This window comes from Penicillium verhagenii, assembly GCF_028828195.1.
Source record: "Penicillium verhagenii strain IBT 33310 chromosome Unknown utg000004l_segment0_segment0, whole genome shotgun sequence".
NCBI classification, from domain to species: Eukaryota; Fungi; Ascomycota; class Eurotiomycetes; order Eurotiales; family Aspergillaceae; genus Penicillium; species Penicillium verhagenii.
The window spans coordinates 1,166,332-1,190,752 of NW_026643168.1; the positions used below are offsets into that span (position 1 = coordinate 1,166,332).

At 46.9% G+C, this 24,421-nt stretch overlaps 6 protein-coding genes across 6 annotated transcripts; 1 reads left to right on the forward strand and 5 right to left on the reverse strand.

Moving 5' to 3' along the window:
- Positions 1-608: 608 nt before the first annotated feature.
- On the reverse strand, positions 609-890 carry N7466_003367 (uncharacterized protein; the record flags this gene model as incomplete). The annotated part of the gene is made up of 1 exon (XM_057162764.1): positions 609-890. One exon carries the CDS (start codon positions 888-890, stop codon positions 609-611), a length of 282 nt encoding a protein of 93 aa, XP_057023879.1.
- Positions 891-2,344: 1,454 nt separating this feature from the next.
- N7466_003368 (uncharacterized protein) lies at positions 2,345-2,919 on the reverse strand (the record flags this gene model as incomplete). Its single annotated transcript, XM_057162765.1, has 2 exons — positions 2,345-2,446; positions 2,533-2,919. 2 exons carry the CDS (start codon positions 2,917-2,919, stop codon positions 2,345-2,347), a joined length of 489 nt encoding a protein of 162 aa, XP_057023880.1.
- Positions 2,920-3,975: 1,056 nt separating this feature from the next.
- N7466_003369 (succinate--CoA ligase subunit beta) lies at positions 3,976-5,620 on the reverse strand (the record flags this gene model as incomplete). The annotated part of the gene is made up of 6 exons (XM_057162766.1): positions 3,976-4,071; positions 4,124-4,245; positions 4,313-5,251; positions 5,332-5,404; positions 5,456-5,530; positions 5,582-5,620. 6 exons carry the CDS (start codon positions 5,618-5,620, stop codon positions 3,976-3,978), a joined length of 1,344 nt encoding a protein of 447 aa, XP_057023881.1.
- Positions 5,621-7,773: 2,153 nt separating this feature from the next.
- On the forward strand, positions 7,774-10,344 carry N7466_003370 (uncharacterized protein; the record flags this gene model as incomplete). Its single annotated transcript, XM_057162767.1, has 7 exons — positions 7,774-8,577; positions 8,650-8,838; positions 8,895-9,073; positions 9,276-9,396; positions 9,452-9,512; positions 9,571-10,033; positions 10,098-10,344. The coding sequence occupies 7 exons, from the start codon at positions 7,774-7,776 to the stop codon at positions 10,342-10,344; spliced, it is 2,064 nt and encodes a 687-aa protein (XP_057023882.1).
- A 3,174-nt stretch (positions 10,345-13,518) lies between these two features.
- On the reverse strand, positions 13,519-18,237 carry atrF (ABC drug exporter AtrF; the record flags this gene model as incomplete). Its single annotated transcript, XM_057162768.1, has 1 exon — positions 13,519-18,237. The coding sequence occupies one exon, from the start codon at positions 18,235-18,237 to the stop codon at positions 13,519-13,521; it is 4,719 nt and encodes a 1,572-aa protein (XP_057023883.1).
- A 1,928-nt stretch (positions 18,238-20,165) lies between these two features.
- On the reverse strand, positions 20,166-24,202 carry N7466_003372 (ankyrin repeat domain-containing protein; the record flags this gene model as incomplete). The annotated part of the gene is made up of 5 exons (XM_057162769.1): positions 24,090-24,202; positions 23,158-23,981; positions 22,694-22,918; positions 20,677-22,303; positions 20,166-20,469 (listed from the first exon to the last, which is right to left on the reverse strand). Exons 2-5 carry the CDS (start codon positions 23,969-23,971, stop codon positions 20,166-20,168), a joined length of 2,970 nt encoding a protein of 989 aa, XP_057023884.1. The 5' UTR covers positions 23,972-23,981; positions 24,090-24,202.
- Between the last annotated feature and the right edge of the window lie 219 nt (positions 24,203-24,421).

The window sequence follows — 24,421 nt, forward strand, 5'->3', positions numbered from 1 at the left end:
AAACGAAGTTACTGGGGCCTACAGTCTACTAAAAGAGCCCCTTGTGTGTAATTGGCAAAATGAAGGCATAGCTAGACTTCTCCACGGCCGGCCCACGGAGCCCATACAAAGCTCTTGAAAGTGGGACTGTTTTCAAAGTGAAATTCTAGCGCTCAAGTTGGCAGGAATTTTGGGTTTTCAAAATTATAAACATTATCTGGCACAATCTAAGTATGAATCTGTCAGTTCTTGCTCAAAGTGTATGGACTAGTATGCAGTCAGGGCGAATGAGATCAAGCGGAACCAATCCAGGATCAGAAGATTGATTGATTGGATGGAAATAAGCATGCGATCGAGCCCAAATCATTTTTCGCTAATCAAATAGGAGCGCGCCCCTTTCCCCGCTTTAGTGCTTCCCTCGGCTTTGGCTTCGGAGGCGTTAGGCTAGATTGCAGCAATTCCGCTGTTGTATTACATGTATTTTTGGGGCTCTGAAAACGTCTGGAGATGACACTGCACATGTGGGTTGTGGAACATTGAATGTGCATCGACTACACTTGAGTAGCAGAATAATGATTTTCCTACTGTCTGGCGAAGTATTCAAAGTTTTGTGGGGTTTTTAATTCGACCTAAACAACCTTCTTGATTTCTGCCCTCGAAATAGTAGGCCGGGGTCTTGGTCGAGGGACGGCAGGCAGTTCCTCAATCTCATCTCCACTCTCCACCTCGATAATCGCCCGATCAGTAATCAGGAGGGGCGCCTGGGTTGTACGGATGGGGGGTGGGATATACCCATCGTCGCTGCTTGGTGCCGAGCCTGACTCTGCCGCATCATCCCCAATGACCAAGGGATTCTTAGCACTGTTCCTGTGGACCAGAGGGGGCACTGGTGGTGATGGCAGGGGGGCCATTGGCCAGGGAATAGTGTTGTTTCGAGTTTCGGAGTCTCGTACAGAACAGGTAGACCCTCAATCCGGCCATTTGCAGTTCCCACACGCCCCTTGCCAGTATCCTGGCCTCCGGACACAGTGTTGGAAGGGTTGCATGATGTTCATCCCCACACATCAACTGCATGCTCGTACAACTCGCCGACCACCTGACTGGATCAGTAGCGCATTGATATATGACTGCCGTTGGGAGAAGATTTGATACCGGAAGAGGGTTCGGGGTTCATGAAGGACCCCCCGTCCGGGCAGGTCCAGGACAGTTCGTTGTTCCGCCGTGCTACACAGTCGTTCCAGTAGCCGTCACCGCGAATCGGATTTGACATCTGGAATTCTTCCCCTTCGTGGGTCCCAAAATGTCGCCATACTCTCAACGTGACCCCTGTATAAGATTCGTGGATCCTCGAAATTGAGCCCGTGGTTTGACTTGGTGCACATAGTTTGTGGGTGGCCATATTCGGATTTCCACGCGACCTTGATTTGAGCTTGTTATTAGAATTAATCATTTCAAAACAAGAGGAACCCTCGTGAACATCGGGCACATAGTAAGAACTTACCTCAGTAAACAAATCGTTGATGGCCGATGTGTGCCATTTGAAGCTGCTTCCAAGTCTGTAGGCGAGCTGATACCAGCCCCCGAATCTCATATTCTTTTACTGCCCACGCCTCCGTCACGCTGGTATGTAAACAGTACTGGTTTAAGGGTGGTGACGTCTTGGCGGATTCTTGTTGATGGATCCACGGTACACCTTCATCAGTCTTCTTTATTGTCATTTCTCGATTTGAAGTGTTGGCTTCGGTGGTGTATTTGTTGTTGATGTTGTGTTATGTCCTGAGATGTCACGCAGGTTTTTCTTGATGAAGACTGAAGGGAAGAACATTGAAAGAGAGAGAAGGAGAGAACCTACAAGAAAGGGACAACCTTAAGTACCCATAGGTGGGTCCGATAGCAAACAAAAGGCTGAAACAACCAGTTGACTATCAGGTTAGGGCTACACATGGTGACAGTGGCGTATGAAAAAGACTATCTTCCAGTCATCCGAGATTATCAAGATTTGTGGGAGGCTAAATTCAAAAGAAACAGTTAATTGCTCTAGTTCAGAGAAAATCAGCCACGTTAAGGGACCATTTGTTTTATGTATATTAAGATTCTCCGGCTTAGCAGAATAGAGACCTACAGATTATTTATACTTCTCAACATAGAGGCTTGACTTAGTGACAGTCAATACCGTGATTTATCTTAGAGAAGAACATTTGAATAGGTAGTTTGTGTATCTTATCAATTGTGCGTGCCTTATTCAACGCCAATTGCAAAACAAAACAAAAACAAAACCAAAACAAAACCAAATCAAAATCAAATCAAACCCAAATCAAACCCAAATCAAACCCAAATCAAAATGAAAAGATATCCCCTGCCACATTTACGGGATGAGAGAGGGAATCGAGTATGGCAGGATTGTGAGTTCCCCCATCCGGTCCATGGGACCGAATCTGAGGACTGGAAGTACTGATTTCCACGCGACCTGGATTTGAGTTTGTTATTAGAATTAATCACTTCAAAACATAGTAAGGAACCCTCGTGAATGTTCGGAACATTGGAAGATCTTACCCGTGTAAAGAATTCCTCGATTTCAGAGGCGTGCGCCTCGCGATCCAGGTTGACCGGTGCCAAAACAAGTGCATAACCGGCGAAGTAATCTTTCGCCTCGGAGATATACTCCAGAGTTTCCTGCACATCAGCCCCGCCGCATCCGATAATCAATTTCACATATTCGTAGCCAAGAAAAAAAAGCAAGTCATGTACTGTGCACAGCAGTATCTTCCGCGAAGTGTGTCCAAGGTACCGGCCGGTGAACCCTAGCAGGATAATTGCAGAAATTCCGCTCTCGGCCAGCTCTTGTGCTTTCTTTTGTGTTGCTGGGATATCGATTTGTCCATTTTTCAGGACAGTGTTGAGGTGGCCGGCGATGGCGATTTCGGGTGCCGGGGATGCCATTTTTGAAAGTCTTGTGAAAGATCCTTGAGTATGGGTGATTCGGGAAATCCATCTTGCTCGGGGGATTCCCATTCTTTTTATATTCAAGGATAAAATTCAATGAGCTTCTTGTTCAGCGACCTGGATGCGCGTAGAATGTCCTGGTAGTCGGCGGAGCTTCACATGTTTCTTGTCCAGACATTCAATGGGCCCCGCAATATTCAATTCTCACTGCATTTGGACGGCAAACCAGCAATTGAGGTATCCAGGCCATTCTAACGGAGTCCATCCATTGAATTTTGCCCTTTCGCTCTGATGGATGTTCTGCCCATGCTCGCAATATTCAATGCTCGCTGCATTTGGACGGCAAATCAGCACTTGAGGTATCCAGGCCATTCTAACGGAGTCCATCCATTGAATCTTGCCCTTTCGCTCTGATGGATGTTCTGCCTGTGCTGTCAATTCAGTTTCCTGACATTGAATATTTGGTAATCCAACCACCAAAATGGGTTGTGTTTCTCCTGCCCGTTTTGGAAGTATAAAGCTCATGCCCTAGCCTATTCCGGAGGTCCATTTTCAAAGCACCCTGCTTGATTTTAGTTTCGCTTATATGCATATGAAATATATATAGAAAAAGGCAAGTCGAGAGATGAAGCACAGATAAGAATGATGTCCAAATTATTCCTTGGTCGCAGACAATATAAGTTTTCCTGATATGGATATTCAGGAAGTTTCCCTGCATGTAACTAGATTGCAGCAATTCCGCTGAATCATCATGTTCGCGGATCAACAATGACATCATGTTGGGCAAGTGTACAAAGGGATTTGTGACTGATTCCTCGGTATCAGAAAACCAAGAGTGGAAATGTGGTGCGCTGTCGTCGGACGGTGAGATACCAGTCTGAATCCCTTCTGTCGATGGTTTCTTCGCTATTGTTTCATTCATTGAGCTGATAACTGTCATGATCTCATCATTTTATTATATTTGTAGTCGAAACAAAGAGGCAAAGAAAGTGTGTTTGGAAATTTGTGCCTCTGACGAATCGCTTTCTTCGTTAACAAAATCGAAATCATTTCCTACCGAGACTCCAGCTCGGCCAGTTGAACGATCGTTTGAGCAGCAGTCTCAAAGTCCGGCTCCACGGTGAGGTTTCCCGCATTCGAGTTCGCAATCTACAACAACTTAGCTCGACAAAGGCGATCATCGCACCCAAGAAGAACTTACCAGCTTCAAGCCCTTGTCAGAATTAGTACCCTGCAATCGAACAACAACCGGGACCTTGAACCCGCCCATCTCAGCAGCAGCAGCAATAATCGACTCAGCAATCATATCGCATCGAACAATTCCTGCAACCTCCCCGTCAGCAGAGCGCCATGCATCCACAACCAGTTCAAAACCCCCTTAGAAACTCACCACCATAAATATTAACCAAAATCCCCCTTATCCTCGCATCATTATTCAGAATCTCAAAAGCCTTCGACAAAGTCTCCTTCGTCGCCCCACCCCCAACATCCAAAAAATTAGCACACTTCCCCCCACAAAGCCCAATCAAATCATTAGTCGCCATCGCCAGCCCCGCCCCATTAACAATATTCCCAATATCCCCATCCAGCCGCACATACGAAAGCCCCAGCTCCGCCGCCTCAAACTCCAGCTCCTCCTCCTCCGAGCGCTCCTCAAGACTAAACAGGCCTTTCTGCCTAAACCGCGCCGAATTATCAAAACTAAACTTCGCATCCAGACACACAAAGTCGCCCTCCGGCGTCCGCACAAGCGGGTTGAGCTCCAGCAGCGTCGCGTCCTTTTCTTCGAATAGCTCCACCATCTGCCGCAGGATGTGCGAGAGCGTGCCCATCTCTGCGTCCGAGAAGCCTAGCTGCGCTTGGATGTAGGCTGTTATCTCGGGCCCGATCCCGTGCGGCATGTGGAACCAGTATTTTTGGAGCTGGGAGACGTCGTCTTCGATGTTTACGCCTCCGTGGTCGGAGATTAGGAGGACGGGCATACCGCGTTCGCGGTCGAAGGTTAGGGCTACGTAGAGCTCTTGGGCGACGTCGACGGCTTTGTAGATGTAGAGCTTTTTTACGAGAAGGCCTTCTGGGGGTGTTTGTTTGGTGGTCAGGTAGTAGCCCAGCATTTTGCTTGCGCTGTCGAAGGCTTCGCTTGGTCTGGGTTGTAGGTTGCTGGTTAGATTAGGGGTTCTTGGAGTGGAGTGGGTTTCTTTTTGTCGAAGGTGTTGTGTTGGGAGTACTTGCGTGTTGACCATGCGCACTCCTCCTTTGCCGTCGCTGCTGCATTTGCCTTTCCCGCGGCCGCCGGCGAGCACTTGGGCTTTGAGGATCGAGGGCGCGTCTGTATTTTCGTTGATGTTGTTAGTGGGTGCATTGGGGTTGAAATCAAAAATCAAAAAGGAAATGAAATTGAAAACGCACGAATGGTCGTTACAACAGTCTGAGCTTCCTCTGCATTCGTCACCACATGTCCATTCGGCACTGGGATGTCGAACTTGGTCAAGCGTTAACGAGCGTCACGCTAAGGACATTGGAGTTATCCTACATGTCGCAGAAGCTTGTGGGAATTAAATTCCAGCAGTCCCAGCCCTCGTCTCTGGGACTTGAGTAGTTTTCCTGCCTTTTCGGGCGATCAGTCTTAGTTTCCTTGTTGTCGGGACGCAGCACTCACATATCGAGATAGACGTGTAGTCGGACGCCAAGTATTCATCATGACTCTTTTTTCCCGAGTGAATTTCCTTTTTCCTGTGCTTTAGATCACAAGACTTTTGTTGTGATTATATTCTTTTTCATCGTGTGTCACATGTGGGGTTTTACCCTTTTGATGACATCAACACTGTATGTCACCACAATGTCACGCGAACGTTGGTAGAAGCTTAATTATAGGCTTTCTTTGGTTCTACCCCGGATTGACATTGCGGATCTCCATATTCAACAATGGTCTTTCATGCAGTTTACTCTTTGGGGGAATAATTTGGCAATTGAGTGCTCGGGTGACATCACGATCGAACGGGAATCGAAGGTTAATCGAATAAGCTCCACTTGATATTCATTGAATGGTTGAATCCTCCAGGATCTCCATTTTAGCTTGGAAATGGTTTCCACTATGCACGCTTCGCTTTGCTTCCCGACCGGTGCAATGGTTTTCATGACTTGAGCACAGCAACTAGGTAACCGCTGTGCGCCCGAATAATTCGGTCAGATTCCACGTATACTCCGCGAAAGTCTAAACATGCGGCCCATCTTTTTTCTCGGTAGTACCCATGCGTTTGAAAAAGTTCCTGTACGGTCGCTGATTATAGGGCCTATTCGGGTCTGACTTTCATTTTGCATTATTAGCACCCGGATTTTTACGAATGGGTGGGCCAAGAAAGATGACAGTATATGTGCCCATTGGCTATACACCTTGGTAAGCTTCTCCTGTGATGGACTTCAAGCAAAAGCGGTGTTCCGGGAAGTTCGTCAATGAGCATGTACGCAACCCCAATTTCATTCTTGGGATCATTTCGGAGACCAAACTTATAAATCTTCGGAATAAAGAGCAAATTTGAAGTCTCGAGAAACGTAAGAGTTACACACTCGCTCTCAATGAATTGATTAGTTGAATGGTCTGCAAAAGACGTATAATTGACCCTAAAGAGCAGCCAAGAGACAGCTAGATTTGATTTTTGGTGTACACATGTGCATAAAGCCCCGCTCGATAATGCAAAAGATATCGCAAACAGGCGACCGGTCGATCCGGTGTATTCCTTGTCCCCCAGTAGGTCCAATAGATGTGCAGAATGATCCCTAACTGCGCACAGGAGAAACTTGCGCGAGGTGTGGCCAAGGTAGCGCCCGGTGCATCCTAGCAGCACAATTCCAGTGATACCTGTTTCAGCTAGGTGTTTTGCTTCCGCGCGGGTGGCTTCCAGATCATTAGTTCCGTTGTCCTTGAAAAAAACTCACCAGATGCGCTTTCATGTTCAGGCTGGGCCCTGCGCTTGCCATTTTTGTGGGAGATCGGATGTGGGTGATTCGGGAAATTCATCTTCTGCTTGGGGTATTCCCATGGGTTTTGTTGAGTTGTTGAAGGCCGGGGAGCTTAGTCGAGACCCAAGAATGACAGCAATTCTGGATCGGCTGGCGTTGACATACTAAGTTGGCCTAATTCAGGAGAGATCAATCCAGAGTAATCTACTGATCTTGTTCACCCTAACTGACATTTGAGAATAATTTGAAAAACATACTCTAAATAAATATGGCTTGCCGGCTCAAGAAAGGATTGAGAGTAGTATGAACGACAAGTGCTTTGATTTAACAAGCTATTTCAGGTTTACCGTTTATGGCAATGTGCAGATACCAAGGAACCCCGAGGTGTGGTATTTGGATGGCATATTAGAATACAGAATGAAAGATGCCCACTTGTGACTTAAACTTCTCTTCTAAGCCTTGGGCTCTTCAATTTGCATTCAATCGTAGCGTGCCTCTTTCATACGCGCGGAGTTGTTAGTGGTTTTTATGATGCCCACAGGCGGTGACAAATTGGTGCTTACTAATCCTCCCCCTCCAATCACGAGACTCCACTTTTCTGACGGACCCACCTTGTGAATCGGGACGCGTTATCGAATCAACAACGGAGAAACCGGGGAATCACGAATCCAGATCTTGAACACAAGCTTATTTCCACATCGCAATTACATCTGTCGAAGCTTTTTGTTTCCAAAGTGATTTAAAACTTGCGCACGGGCTTTCAAGAGGAGACACCGTGAATGTGTTGATTTTGTCAACATCATATCTCCCTTTCGCACCAACCAAAGCACCTTACCTTTTCAGGGTATTACGGCCGCTTCTGCCGCAACTTCTTCTTCAATCTTTCCCGCCATGGAGTCCGACGGCGAAGACGATTATGTGCTGAAGGCAGCAATCGAAGCTTCTCTCAGAGAAAGCAAAGAGGGTGCCAGCTCCAGCTCAACTTCACCTGAGAAGCAGTCTAAACCTGTCGTCGACCTAACTTGCGAATCTGAATCAGAAGTCGAGGTAGTTTTTCCAAAGTCCAACTCTACAATTGGAAGTGAAACCGACGATGAAGCGGAACGGGGGTTGGATGGCGCTGATGAAGAAATGAGGCGCGCAATCGCCATGTCTTTGCAAGATTCACCGTCTATTGACACCCCCGAAATGGATGTCGAGCCAGCGGCTACAGAGGTGCCACCTGAATCCACCTTGGCGAAATCTAGCGCTCCATCGCTTGGGTTCCTAGGTCTGAATCGGAAGCAAATGGAAGAGGAACGTCTCGCCCGGATGAAAAAGCGGAAGCCGGAGGATTCGGGATCTCCGCCCCCAGCTAAACTCTACAAGACTGAGTCCAGTTCGACTAAGCCTGTCTTACAATCATTTTCCTCGTCGGTTTCTTCATCGCAGGCTTCGTCGGAGGCCTCTCCATCCCCTGTTAGGCCTACTGCGCGACCGATCATCCAGTGGCCTCTGGGAACAGTGAAAAAGACACACGTCATGGGTTCCATGAGGGAGAATAAAGAGATCCTCATCGAAGAGGTCATCCAGCGGGGTGATTTGGAACTCGGTGTCTTCAGTTCATTCCTATGGGATATGGAATGGTTTTTTACTAAGTGTGACACATGGAGCACCAGATTCCTTCTCATCATGCATGCCAAGGAACAAGAACTGGTGAGTAAATGGAATCCTTGCTCTGAATAATGGTGAAAATAAACTGACAATGAATTTTCCACTACGAAATAGCGTGATACTATGGTGAAAGATGTTGAGCACATGAAAAACATCCGACTATGCTTCCCACCTATGGACGGCCAGATCAGTACTATGCATTCGAAACTGATGTTGCTGTTTCATCCTGGTTATCTGCGTATTGTTGTTCCGACAGCTAATCTGACAAGGGCTGACTGGGGCGAGGACCGCTTGATGGAGAATGTAAGCTGGATACTACCGGGGGCGAGTTCTTTTTTTGCTAATCTGACGAATCATAGACTGTCTTTCTTATTGATCTCCCGAGGAAGGTTGCCTTTAGTCATGAATCTCCAAAGACCTTTTTCTATCAAGAGCTGGTTTACTTCCTGAAAGCCAGTACTTTGAATGAGCATATCATTGCTAAGTTAGATGAATTTGATTTCACAGAAACAGCACGTTATGCATTCATACATACGATGTGGGTTTATTGTCCATTCCTTGCACTGGCTTCCTCTGGAAAACTGTTCCTTGGCTTAGCACGCCCACATACCCCATGCGAAGTTTCCGGAGGGCAGGCTTCGCCCAACATCCCCTTCCCTTGGACATTGATCAATAACATACACACACATACACACACAAACACATACTTCATCCGGAAGAATCATTAACCTTATTCTTAGTGGTGGGAGTTCTCCTCGCGGACCCGAAGAGCTATGGAGACACACAGGATACTGTGGCCTAGGCCGAGCCGTGAATTACTTAGGCCTACGATCTCCGTCGCCAATCAATGTTGACTACGTGGTATGTTATCTGGGCGGGAAAAGAACATTCAAAGCTCAGAGCTAATCGAGCACAGGCTTCATCCATTGGATCACTGAACAACGAGTTCTTACGTGCCATCTATCTTGCTTGCAAAGGTTGTCCCTAATGTGCCTACCCCGTCTCTGTCGGACATGACCTAACCATAGACTATAGGAGATGATGGCCTCGCCGACTACACACTCCGCTACGAAAAGTCTTCCGCTCGACAGAGCAATCCGGAACAACAGATCATGATGAAGGCTGGAGAGGAGTGGCAGAGCCGTTTCAATGTCTACTTTCCCTCCAACACGACTGTTCACGCTGCACATGCCTTCCCCCAGGACACGGGAGGTACTGTTTGCTTCCAGGCCAAATGGTGGTCTGGCGCAAAGTTTCCCAGACAGGTCATGAAAGACTGTGTCAGCGAAAGATCAGTTTTAATGCATAATAAAGTACGTGACAACCTCCCACAACATTCACTGATCAACAGCAAGTTGAAAGGCCTGGTAACCTCGGCTGACGAAATTGAATTCAAGCTTATGTACGTCTGGCCTTCGAAGCCAATCGAGCTCCCAAATAATCGCCAATGTAAAGGATGGGCTTATGTCGGAAGTGCCAATATGTCAGAGAGTGCCTGGTGAGTTGTTGTTTTGCCTGCCAATAACATGGCCAAAACATCCGCTAACAAAACATCACTGAAGGGGCCGCCTTGTCAAAGACCGCGAAACCAAGCAACCTAAACTCAACTGTCGGAATTGGGAATGCGGCGTCCTGGTTCCTGTCATCTCTCCCGCCACCGCATCCACTCAGGACGCCAACATCACCGACTCGCAGCCCAAATATCTCCCAGCCGAGATCTTCGCCGGCACAGTTCCCATCCCAATGGTACTTCCTGCACGCCCGCTATCTGAGAATAACAAGCCGTGGTTCTTCATGGGCGACAAGTAGACCGTGTCTGATGCAAGACCAATAGTCTTTAGGCGCATCTTGCAATCCGATTTCTCTGTATTTGTTATTATCCCTATCTGTTCATGCCTTTTATTGTGGAGGGCGCATGGCCTGTTTTTTCTTCTGCTATCTAGGGAAAGATTTGCGTTGGGTTGACCTATGTGGGCATGTATCTTAGAGGGACATCGAGATGTTTATTCATAGATGGATAAGACCAGATTTTTCTCGATCTGAAGGGCAATAAAATGAATGGTATTTCATCAAGGACATTTTTCACAGAGTCCCCCGTGGGCCCTTCTAGCCTGACTTGTGGCATGGATGAAAAAGAGAAGTTTCTTATAGGAACCTTGGCAGTATGAGAGTACACAGCCCTCTGAAGGTCATACTTTAAGGTCAACGTCGACAACAAAACATCGCAATGCGACAGTGAAACTGTCCAGGTTAACAATGACAACAAAACAACGCAAAACGATAATAATAAAACAATGATAATAATAAAGCAACATAAGGTAACGACGACAAGACTGTTAAGGTCAACGACGACAACAAAACGACGCCATGCGACAGTGAAACTGTTTATGTCAACGACGACAATAAAAATAAGAAAAATAATAAAAACAGTAAGAATGAGAAGAACGAAAAAAATAATACAAAATCATAAAATAATAAAAAACGAGAAACGAGAAACGAGAAAAAAACAAGAAAAATAATAAGAGTGAAGGAGAAGGAGTAATGGTCAAGCTTAAAAACTAATATGAAACAACCAAAAACGATAAAAACAACAAAAATGATAAAAAATAAGAAATATAATAAGAGCAAAGGATTAAAAGAAGTGACGAAGGATGAAAACCAATATAAATTGACTAAAAATGACTAAAAACGACTAAAAACGACCAAAAACGATAAAAGACAACCAAAAACGACCAAAAACGACAAAAACGATAAAAAACGATAAAAGACAACCAAAAACGACCAAAAACGACAAAAACGATAAAAAACGACAAAAAGTATAAAAAATGATAAAGATAATAGGAGTAAAGGATTTCGAGTAAAGGATTTCAAGTAATGATAAAGGATAAAAACTAATATAAATCGACCAGAAACGACCAAAAACGACAAAAACGATAAAAACGATAAAAAACGATAAAGATAATAGGAGTAAAGGATTTCAAGTAATGATAAAGGATAAAAACTAGTATAAAATCATGAAAATAATCAAAAAATAATTAAAAAAATAATTAAAAAATATTAAAAAAAACCATTGAAAAAAACCATTGAAAAACCCTATTGAAAAAACCATTGAAAAAAACCATTGAAAAAAACCATTGAAAGAAACCATTGAAAAAAACCATTGAAAAAACATCGAAAAAAACATTGAAAAAAAATATCGAGAAGATATCGAAAAAATATCAAAAAACATCCAAAAGATAATGAAAAAAACATTGAATAAGAACATTGAGAAATGGATATATAGTCTACTAGGACCTTGTTAAATAGAGTATACTAAAAATGTAAATGTAAAAAAAAATTGATAGAAAAAAAATAAGTTAAGGCTAGCGGAGGGGAAATAACTAGTTCCATAACCCAATTTCAACTTTCCGACTAGCAGAAAGTAAATTATAAGTAATTCTAAATTGATACCTATTTTTGAACTCCATTATATGCAGCGCTACATTATATGTTGAATCCGATGTCCTTGAGCTCCATTATATAAAGCGTTCAAAGTATTGTATGCTGTATTACACATATGCTGCATTTTACATACGTTGAGTCGCTATACTCAAAATTTGAAGTCCGTATATATTGATTGATCAATTGAACATTCAATCCTGGACCTCCATTCAAATGTTATACATTTTGAACTGATTGACTCCCTACACTTCCTTATCTTACTTTTTTGAATTTTTCTCTTCAAATGTTATTAAAGAGAATCATTACATACTACCAACTGGGGAGAAAAAGAGGTCGAGTACTCAAGTGCTTGAGATCTAGCTTCCACATGTGCAGCTTGCAGGAATAGGCACACGCTCTGCGTGCACCCCAGATAGCTTATATATATGTATTATTTAAAACTTAGTATACTTTATCGACATCAATTGATTTAAGCCAACATTTTGGATATCTAAGAGAACGATCAATATCTGGAGTGAACAGAGGAAGGAGGGCAAGAGTGTAATGCTATATATTACCTGTGGGACCTGCGGGGAAGAAAAAAAAAGAGAGGAAGAACTACCGACAAGATAACTGAGAGTACCCTCGTCACATGACCAAACAACATTTAAGTAAGATTAAACATTTGAAGCGATGTTTAAGCGAGTAGCCTTAGAAGCATCAGCCTGATGTTCTTGTATGCCGTAACATTTAAACAAAAGCATTCAATATTCATAAATACAGCTCGAGGGGTTTGAGATTGAGACATTCCTGTATCATGTACGCGATAAATACAATACGGGCGGGAAACAGAGCGGTGAAGTTGTTAATTGAAATTAGGTTATGGCACTATGGTGGCGTTTATCGGCCGCCATGAACGATAGAACGACGTAAAACGACGACGCCGAAGATTGGAGGAGAATGGTAGTCAGGAGTCGTGACAGGAAGAGTAGTATGAATACTAGGATAATATAAATGTGAAGATAATCCAAATGATGGGATGGGATGGTCAATTTTTTAAACCTGCCAGTGAGTAAAATGTTTTTCTGACATGATAATAAGTAGTCTAAGGCTATGCGCAGTCTTTGAAAATGACTCGCTACTTTTGAATGTCATATAACTTCTACGGACCTTGGAACCTTGGAACCTTGGAAGACGGTACAAATCTTGCAAGGTTAGGCATATTCTGTCAAACATTTGAATGTACATAAACACACATGCAGTTCTGAAGGCCACTTGGCACATTGGAATAGTATTAAGGTAGTCCTAGATAATACGACAGGAATTCCTAATGAACTTCAATGTTATATTTGTTAAGCCATTTGAATTTTTTCAATCTAAATTATGTACTTTTTTGGTGTCGAAAACCACGACACTAAACCATCTTCACACAAATGAAGGAAATTTTCGAAATATCGAACAAAAAAAAAACGAAATATAATGCACGCCTTGACAGCATCATGTCCTTCACGACACGCTGCACACGCTCCATGTAAATGCAAATCCCAAAGGGATCTTCGAAAATCACTGCTGAATCTCCTTCTTCTTCGGCTGGAACACGCGCTTCACGCCCTCAACCAGCATCCCACCCAGACCGAAGACATAGCCGAATCCAAAGCTCCAGCCCCGCACACGAACAGAGTAGATAAAGAAGTAGACCAGGAACCAGTTGATGATGACGAAAGCCAGGAAGATTCCGAAGCACCGCCACTTGTCGTCCGCGTGCACGTTCAGCTCGGCCATGTACTCCGCTCCGCTGCTGTACGGGCAGTACTGGCACTCGGAGGTCGAGGACGAGTCGACCAGGTAGCCGATGCCGGCGATGTTCTTCACGTAGTCGCCTGCGTACTCGCCGCATGTCATGCCGGACGGCGGGGTGAACTTTGTTGTTTCGCCTTCTGCGCACTGGATTGTGACGGAGGGCAGGACGGCGGAGAGGACGCCGCGCAGCCACCAGGTTACCGGGTTGACGTAGTACATCCAGTATTTCCAGAAGACGGGGTAGTCTGCGTAGGGGCGGACGATTCCGTTGAACAGGTTGACCATTACGAAGAAGAAGGGGAGGACGTTGGAGATCACGGTGAAGGATGGGGCGAAGGCGCAGATCCATTGGCCCCAGGAGGCTTGGAAGAGGAAGAAGAGCATCGACATGAGGAAGACGTAGCCTGCGCTTGAGGAGTCGGTGGGTAGGCCGACGGGGTAGTACCAGAGGACCCAGTAGACGAGGCCTGTGACGATGGCGGCGGGGATCTCGCAGACGATGTTGGCGGTGCAGAAGGCGACCCAGCCGTAGATGCGGGATGGGTATTCGCGGGCTTCCCAGAGGGCGCGGTTGATGTAGAACTTGGGGACGACGGAGTTCATGACGATTGGGGGGATAAGGATGATGAGGAAGGTGGAGAACATGCGGTCTTGCATGCTTGCTACTGTGTTGGGGAGCATCCAGAAGGTGAAGCCGTTGAAGATTCCGATGATGACGCTGACGAAGAGTTTGCCGTAGTAGTAGGATGGGTCGCGCCAGTAGTTGATGAAGAGACGCTTGATTAGGAGCTCGGTTTGGACGATGGTTGGGGCGGCGAACTCGTAGTGCGTGCTGCCGGACTCGTTGACGGGGATCTTGCTGCGCTCTGTTCGGATGCGCTGGATCTCGGTGAGAACCTCGCGGTTTTCCTCTGAGTTGCGCCATTCTTCGTTCCAGTCGATTTGTTTGCCGTTTCGCTCGGTGGCCTTGGCTGCGGTCTCGAGGATGAACTCGGCGACATTCTTGGACGGGGGGCAGACAAATCCGCGGTCGGCGAAGTATTTGACGACTGAGGCACCCTCCTTTCCGACGGGTCCGAAGTAGAAGGTGTTGCCACCAGGGTTGAGGGCGAGGATCATATCGAATTGCTGAATCAACATCGAGGAAGGCTGGTGGATGGTGCAGACAATGGCTTGGCCGGCCTGGGAGAGCTTCTTCAAGAAACGAACAATGGAGTATGCGGCCTGGCTGTCGAGACCCGAGGTGGGCTCATCCAGGAACAAAAGAAGACTGGGCTTCGCGGCAAGTTCAACACCGATTGTGACACGCTTCTTCTGCTCAACATTCAAAGAGCCGATGATAGCATCCTCGATGTCTTCCAATTCCAAAAGATTGATGATCCGGTCAACATACTCGATCTTCTCTTCGCGGGGTGTTTCCCGATCTTGACGCAGAATGGCCGAGAACTCGAATGCTTCGCGAATGGTAGAGGTGTTGTCGTGCAAATCCATCTGCTCACAGAATCCAGTGCCACGTTGGAAATCAGGTCCAAGCGGGTGACCATCAACAAGCATGTCACCCTTGACAATACCCATCTTCTGGCGCTGAGCCAGAGTGTTCAGCAGTGTGGTCTTTCCAGCACCGGAGGCACCCATCAAAGCGATCATGACACCAGGCTTAGCGTATCCGTTGACGTTGTTCAGAAGCTTTCGGGTTCCATTTCCATATGGGACAGTGTATTCCACGTCCGACCAGGTGAAGCACCGCTCACTGGAGGACAATCGGTTGAACGCACCATCTTCAGAACCTGACGAGGCTTCACCACGGGCCAAAGCAGCATCGTCGCTAGCCTTGCCAACCTTCTCCTCGTCGGTGCCGGCAGTGGTCTGAGCAGCAATTTGCTTAGAGCGCTTAGACTTCTTGAAGACCAGGGCACCGCCGCCACCACCCACAAAGGAGAGGAACTCAGCGGCCCAAATGGTGACCAGGATGTAGAGAACAGTGAAGGCGATGACAACACCAAAGTTGCGCCACAGGTGGGAACGGGTGAACTCAAAGTTTGCTGTCAGGTATTGGGTGCCGGGCACGGAAGTCTGGTCAACAGATGAACCAGTCAATGCACAGCCCTGGTGCCCTGTGACGGCTCCAGCTCCAGAAGGTACAAGCTGAGAGGCTGCGCACTCCATAGTACGACCAGAGAACTCGTTGGTCAAGACAGCCTCATAAGCGTATGAGATCGGGTTCACATAGAACAACCATCCGAACCAGATTGAGCTATCTATGAGTGTTTGCTTGGGAATCACGTAACCCACGTATAGAATGAGAAGGTTAAGCGCGATACCAGCAAAGCGGACAGCGTCATCAATCGTTGGCGAAAGAGCCGCAAACATTCGGTACATGGACGTAATACAGAAAGTGGTTGTGTAAACGAACAGGAAGTAGATGAAGAACTGCGAGGCAGTCACATCCAAACCAGCCATGAAGTACACAATGATACAGAACGGAACGACCATGCACAAAATTGCGGGGAAATCGACAACCACACGAGCGATTGAAACGGCGGACGGGCGATAGAAGGCGTAATCCTTATGACGGGCGACAATTCCTCTGCCACTGACAGCGGGCATGAGCTCAGTCAATTGCAACCAACCAAGGAACAGAATAGAGAAGAAGAGGGCACCGCCGCGCGAGAAGGCGCCGCTGGTGTCCATCGCTTCACCGTAGAACAGAGATGAGACAATGAGACCGTTGGAGATGATGATGAAGTACTTGGTGTAGAGGGAGGTCTTGTCACCAAACAGGAGCCAGAACTCGCGCTGGACGCAGGCAGCGACCTGTCGAGCTAGAGAGACCGTGTAAGGAGACTTCTTGGAGACAGTCTTACTCTTGGACTGAGCAACACTGCTCTCGAAGCGGCGGGTGTCCTCTTGCTGGGTCTCCTCGAGCTGCTTTTCGTAGGTGCTGACATTATCCAAAATCTGCTTGTAGGCATCGCTACTCTTGAACACACGCTCAAGTTCCTCAGCTGTCTTGGGGGTGGAAGCTTCGCGACCGGGCTGGAATTCACGGGCATTGACGTCGCAGACAGAGGTCAGGAAATCGGCAGTGGTCACCTGGTCCTGGCAGTAGAATCCAAGATCGAAGAAGTACTGGCGCGCTTTGTTGGCAGGGCCCTGGTAGAGCATGCGGCCTTCGTCTATAACCATCACCTTGTCCATGAGCTCGTAGATGCTCTCTCCTGCTTGGTAGAGGGTAACGAGGGTAGTGCGCTTGCTGACATCAGTCATGATACGGAGCGATTTGGCATAGTCCAGAGCAGTGCTGGCATCCAGACCACGGGTCGAGTTATCCCAACAGACAACGGTGGACTTGGTTGCTAGAGTCTCTGCGATACTGACACGCTTTCTCTCACCACCAGAGACACCACGAACATACTCGTTACCAACCAAAGTGTTCTTTGTGTGACTGATACCGAACATCTTCAGCAGCGCATCGATGATAATTGGAATGCTATCGCGATCATGCTTGCGAGTCTTGTTGATGAGTGAGAACTTCAAGGTCTGCCACACCGTAAGAGACGGGAAGTGTTGATCGTCTTCGGGGTTGTAGTTGACTTCGCCACGGAAATGACGGTTCTGATCCTCGGCAGACATACCACCATATCTGACCTCGCCATTCACACCAGCGAAAGCCTCGCGATCATTGGCAATCGCTTTGAGGAAAGTTGTACATCCAGCACCGGGACGACCCAGCACCAGCATCATCTCTCCCTCACGCACGGATCCACTGAAATCGTTAATCAACTCGCGAACCGGAGGCTTCTTGCCGAAGCGCAGTTGCGGCACAAAACGGCAGACGACGTTGTAAAGATCGGGACCGAATGTACCCACCACCGCATGGGGCAGAGTGCGCACAAACGATGCGCCGGTCTGCACACCCATCACAGTTAGGTTTTTGAAAACAACGCCGACCTTCTTAGCGGGCTCGCCAGCGGTAGTGCGGCGCTCCAAATGTCCGCCAATCAGGAACTCGCCCAGGTCGAAGCCGTGATCTTCAGAGTCGGCTTCATCTTCGATGCGCTTTTCTTCATCGTGGCGCTGGCTGGCACGGGACTTGAGGCGCTTCACGCTCTTGGCAGTAGCGGAGCGGGTGCGATGCAGACTGAGGCGGGTCAATTCCCGGCGCATGTCTTCAATATCTTCCATTGCGCCGCGACGGGAGACGGATTCCCCCTTTTGCTCGCCCCACCCGCCATTGGCAGTACCCTGCGAAGACAGAGTGGATGATGGGCTCAGGATAACTGGCTCGGCGACTTCATTTTCGTTGGATTCCTCGTGATAGGATTCATTGGCGGACTCCCTGACGTTGCTCAAGTTGGATTGCTCGGTGCTGTGAAAATTGGATTCAGACATGGTGCTGGAGCTAGTCACCGTGCTCGTTTGGTAGGTCGATTGCTCCGGGTGGTGATTTTGCGCCTCCAGCGTTTGATGGTCGGAATCCATCTCGCCGGAGTCGAGGTTGTTGGGTCTACTAGCGAGCCGCAATTGTAGGTATTAAGTATATTAGAAAGGATGATAAGAGTGTGTATATGGCTGTGTTTGTGTATATACAGAAATCACGAAGAAAATAAAAGAGTGGAGAGGGGGGGGGGGTTGAATAAGAAGGAAAGTTCCAATTGTCCAGGGTATAAGAAAGAAATGCTACCTTTATGCGAAGAAAATTGGCTTAAATCCGGGACCCATTTTGGATTTGTAAGAATGGCATCCATGGGATTCGTTCATATATTGAACGCGACCGGGGAGGAATCATTCATGGTGGATCCCATGAGTAAAGGTGAATCATGGCGTGGGCGGCATCAAGCGCAAAGAGGAAATTTCAGATTTAATTCTGATTTTTCCGAGCTGCTGACTGGTCGGAGATAGAAGCGGCGTTTACCCGATAACCGAGTCAGCAATGATTCCGAATGACTCATGAGCGATCTGATTGGCTGCTTCAACCTCAAACGGAATATGAAATTCCTGTCGGCTTCCGTTTTGGGTTTAGCGCGTGTTTGGGAATTCATATTCCGCCCACGGATGCCTGAATTCGCCTTAATTGGTTCAAGTTTGCAAGGGTTTGAGTAATGTGTCCGAGCCTCTTTAAGCCCCCACTATCACTTACCTGATTCAGGCCAAGGTGCCCCACTCCCCTTTGGCGACTTTCCCATGCACCATAATTCCGATTCGGCATTAACATCCAGTCTTCTCTTTATAAACACCGTGTGCAGGTGATATATCCGATGGAAATGTGGAGTTAATTGTGGGTTTCGGCAGAACTTCGCACGGTCAATGAAGATTCATCATTAAGCCCAATGGTTCTTCGGTTCTTCTTCGGTACCCACATGCAAATTTCACTACGCACTATTTACCCACTTAGGCTAGCCGGGTCAGATCTAGACTGAAGTTTCATCTGCCGAATTCTGTACACTGTGGATAACGGAAAACACATGGAAGATAGGGGGGCCGTGTTTATTTTGGCTGTCAGGATCACCCTGGAAGATCAGGCTCGTGTATGCATACGTCGCACGCACCCTGCTGTAGGTAGTCTCATGCACATAGTATGCATTCGCGCCACGTAACTACTATGTACAGGTGGTTCCGATCTCTCTTGCATATCCAACGGGTATGAATCCCAAACCGTAACAATCTGACACCTCCAAGGTTGATCTGGGATGGAGAGCAAAGCCCTGATTTGAGGATGAAAAGTCGAAAAAATCACCGAATGCTAGTAGTTGAATGATGATCGATCGCATGCACTTGATTCAGATGCTGCGTATTTTCTCTCAAGGCTTTCGCGTTGCTGCTGTTGCTGTATTGGAATGCGCGTCTGCATTTACTCGTACTCGTTCCTGGGGACTTTCACCGTGTTTGCAATTGAGCAGGAGATACTGTAAGAATAGCAATTTTTCCGGTATTTAACAAATACTACCACTTACACCGTTAAGTTACATGCCATATGCTTATTTGTGTACGGCAGATACGAGCATTGCTGGAATATTACGGCACAACGCAAACAATTCAAACAACTCCAGCAACGATCTTATTCTTGCGGACCTGACAACTTTTCATCTTCTCCTCCGTTCAGCGTGTGGCACCATAAATAGGCTCCTCGGCAGTATCTACTGCTTGCAAGGGCCATGCTTTCGATAACGATTTATAACATTGAACGTCTAGAGAAACAGATGTCCCCCCAAAAAGCAAGGAGAAGGATCAAGTGGATTGCTGAACAGATCTGGCAATGCCTCAATTCAAGGCTAAACAGAAGATTTTTGGCTACAAACATTTGAATGAGAAACAGCATTATGTACAGCCGGAAACCCTCGTGCAAATCAATCAATTTCTTTCCTCATGTATGTATCAACAGCAAGAACGCAACAGGTCAAACGCACAATTCAAATACTTTCAAAATAGCCAGACTTCAAGTAAGTGGCTAGTAGCCCAAAAAAGATCGCAGAGAACATGAAAACCAGGCCCAATGTAGTGTTTGAAATCAGAACGTTCTTTCCCCATACTGTGAAGGATGAGGAATCTTTTGGTAGCTTCATCTCGGATTGATTGATATTCTCCCCAAGAGAATCACAGTGAGGATGATCGAGGAAGTATGTCAATTTCGGAGGTACTGGTCCAGTGAGTTGAGACTTGTCGTCAGGCAGGCCAGACACTTCAAAGAGATCATGCTTTTGATTCGGATGTGATCTGTCGTGAAAAGGGTATATGGGCACGCAGGAAGAGCAGATATCTATATTTTCGCAGATTCTGCATACAAAACGATATCCAGGGGTAAATTCGTGACAGAAATTGCAGAAAGCTTTATACATATAGTCGTCAAAGGAGTTTCTCTGAGGGATTCGAACGTGAAAAAGATGGCGTGCATTGTTGGTGTCGTTGAGAAATAGGAAATACCGAGCTAATTGCTGTAAAACAAGCCATGAAGACCGGTTCACGCCAATCTCAGGAAGAGTATTAGACAACTGAAAGATGGATTGTCGAACAATTGATTGTTGCTTGTCGTGGGGTGTTAACGAGAGCTGAGGACAACGTTCACGTATTTCCCGCATTAAAGGCTCGTGCCCGGGTGCCCAGTCCATAGCATTTCTACCATAGCCGTCTGAAGCAGAAGGGTCCGCTCCCAGATGGAGAAGCTTTATCGCAAGGTCGATGTGGCCAAAGTAGATAGCCAAGTGGAGAGGGGTTTGTAAGAGCCTGTTGCGCTTATTGATAGCAATAGCTGAAGCAAGTTGGGGAAATTGTAAGAGAACATGAACGTTGTTCCTTGAAGCTGCGATGTGAAGAGGCGTCTGATCGAGTCCATCTGTAAGGGAGGTATCCGCACCAGCATGAAGAAGAACTTCAATAGTATCAAGATGACCCATAGAAATAGCCATCAAGAGGGGTGAGGAATACTCACCACCCTGGGCGTTAACGTCAGCATGAGCGTCAAGTAGGATCTTGACTATCTCAGCATTTCCACTAAATACAGCTGCCTGTAGAGCATTGCCGTACTCACCACCCTGGGCGTTGATATCAACATGAGCGTCAAGCAGGATCTTGATTATCTCAGCATTTCCACTAAATGCAGCTGCCTGTAGAGCATTGCCGTACTCACCACCCTGGGCGTTGATATCAACATGAGCGTCAAGCAGGATCTTGATTATCTCAGCATTTCCACTAAATGCAGCTGCCTGTAGAGCATTGCCGAACTCACCACCCTGGGCGTTGACATCAGCATGAGCATCAAGCAGGATCTTGAATATCTCAGTACTATTCCATAGAGAAATAGCAGCTGCCTGTAGAGCATTGCCGTATAGACCACCCTGGGCGTTAACGTCAGCATGAGCGTCAAGTAGGATCTTGACTCTCTCAGCCTTTCCACTAAATGCAGCTGCCTGTAGAGCATTGCCGTATAGACCACCCTGGGCGTTGATATCAGCATGAGCATTAAGCAGGATCTTAACTGTCTCAGTACCTGCATCCTGTAAAGTAGCAGCAGCAGCCTGTAGCGCATTGCCGTATAGACCACCCTGGGCGTTAATATCAGCATGAGCATCAAGCAGGATCTTGACTATCTCAGCACTTCCAGTCTTTGCAGCAGCCTGTAGAGCATTGCTGTACCGACCACCCTGGGCGTTGACATCAGCATAAGCATCAAGCAGGATCTTGACTGTCTCAGAACTTCCACTGCTTGCAGCAGCCTGGAGGGCATTGCCGTAATAACCACCCTGGGTGTTGGCATTCGCCCCAGCCCTAAGGAATATCTCGACAATTGTAATGTGACCATTCGATGAAGCTTCTTGTAGCGCAGCCCCAGCTCCTATCTTAAGCTCCACGCCCTCATCTAGAAGCCATTCGACAAATCTTATTTGTCCATGGCTAGCTGCCTCCATTAAAGGAGTCGCTCTCTTATTGCTCTTTGCTTCTCGGTTTGCTCCTTTTTCCTGTAATGTCTTGCCAGCTGTTATATGTCCAGCTCGTGCTGCAAAGTGTAGTGCTGTCTCTCCATCTTCGTTTGTTTTCTCAATATATTCACCCCCTGATAATACAGATATTATCAAATCCACTAGATTCGCAGACGCTGCTATATGTAAAGCAGTTGTTCCTTTAGCTGGACATGCTGGGCCGTAAAAATGGAGATGCCGGTAGATTTGAACCCAAGGACTCATTATTCGTTGAAGGATGTCGGTTTCATTATGTAGCAAAGTACTTCGAGAGCTGGCAGCCTTTTCTGCATGAATAAAGATATTCAAAGCCGTGTAGATAAGAAATGGGTTTTCGTGATTGAAGTTATCTTTGGATCTTTGAAACTGACTCATCTGTTTGATTGAACAAACAGTGGTAAGATATGCTAGACACGATCGGTAGAGCGTTGCCTGGGACTGAAAGATGATATTGTTCATAGTATCTACTATAGACCTAACTCTACCACTGGTGTTATGGTAGAGAAGGAGCAGCCCTTTGTTGTGTAAGAAATCATTGACTGACTGGTGTACTACCTGTATAATCTCCTCATCATTACTGGAGACTACTTCGGCTAGTCCACCAGCAAGGGCCTTGACTCTTTGCTTCATGCGTTCATCGCTGTCGATGAAACCGGGGAGTTTCTTCCATATCGTTCGAGACGGTAATGATATTTGAGCATTTGTAGCCGCTAATGCGTATCGTATCTCAACTAAAGTTAAGGGTCGCTCGGCTAGGCATATCCATTGAAAGAATAGAAATGACTGCTCTCGATTGCTGGTCGTGATCACATTGCTCAGAATATATGTGTAGACGTTTTCTAGGTCGGCTGGAACCTCGGCTAGCCAATCCCTGATATCGCTGATTGACTCCCCCTCGGTAATTTTTCGCTTAACGAGGGGATTACAAGACGGGCCCATTGGAAGATACCCTTGGTATGCTGGGCCAATTCTCCCACTAGTCCCTCTCTTATTTCTTGACTAGAAACGTCCCTGGACTCTGTCTCAAGAAGTTCATCCTTGATGTATGTAGTGATATCGTCTTGATTGTGGTCTTCGACATGTATTGCTACAGTCTGGGCACTCTCCACAATAGGATAGTGTCGGCATGAGATACAGACCTGAAGGGCTGGCTTCTTTCCATCGGCATGATTTCTATCAGCACGATCAATGAGACGGTGGAAATATGCTGCGAGCTGTTGAGCGGACTCAGCGCCAGCCTCGTCTAAAGCATCCACAAAAATGATGATGTGCTGGGCTGATGCCAGGATCACACTTGCTAGCAAGTCTTCTAGCACTGTTTGTGGCCACTCCCACTGACGTTCACCAGATCCAAACTGCATACATCGTTGTTCATAGATCTTGCGCACCTGGGGGCGTATGGTCGCGTCACCGACAAGAAGCTGGTTTAGCAGCGATCGGAGCATTCCTAGTGGTGTACGTTGCATCTCCACGCCTCGGGCGGAAAAGAAAAACTCGAGCCAAATAACACCGTGGCTGTCGTCATGGAATTGCTGACCGTCATGGAATTTCTGGAGTATGCCGTGTAGGAAAACCATCAAGGTTGATTTTCCAGCACCAGGCTTGCCCTTAATCCATAACAGACCAAGGGGCTGATCCCTCCACGACTGGTATTCTTCCAGCTCCAAGATCCATTCGCAGGTATTCGTGTGACACGCCTCGATGTTGTCCCTCCGATCCAGCATCTGTGGGAATGCCAGTGACTTGAGCACCTCTGTCCCCATAGTAAGTCCCCTGGTAAGTCAAATTGTCTTCGATTGGTACAGGGTGGAGCGAACCTGTGTCTATCTTCTGTACTGGGTCTTCCGGTCGGTCTGGGCCAAAAAGTGTTAGTCAACTGACTACGGCTTTCCAGGGACTTTGACGCATTCACCAGATGAAAAGTTGTTTATTGTCCCGTGGTTATGAAGAAGTTGAACACCCGCGTTCGTACCGCCAAAAGATGTTGAGCTCATGCTGGATATTCAACACAGAAAATAGCGCTGTAATCAATAAGCCGATTGACCTTTCTAGCTGCTGTCCGCTGAATGTGTGAGATTGTCTTTTACCCCGCTCTCAGGTGACCGCCAGGCGCTGAACCTTGGCACCAGCTACTAGTACTTGCTAGGATAAGCGCGAGGGACGGGCCGACAAACTCTGGCTGGGCCCTTAAGTGCTGGATAAGAACTCAAAGA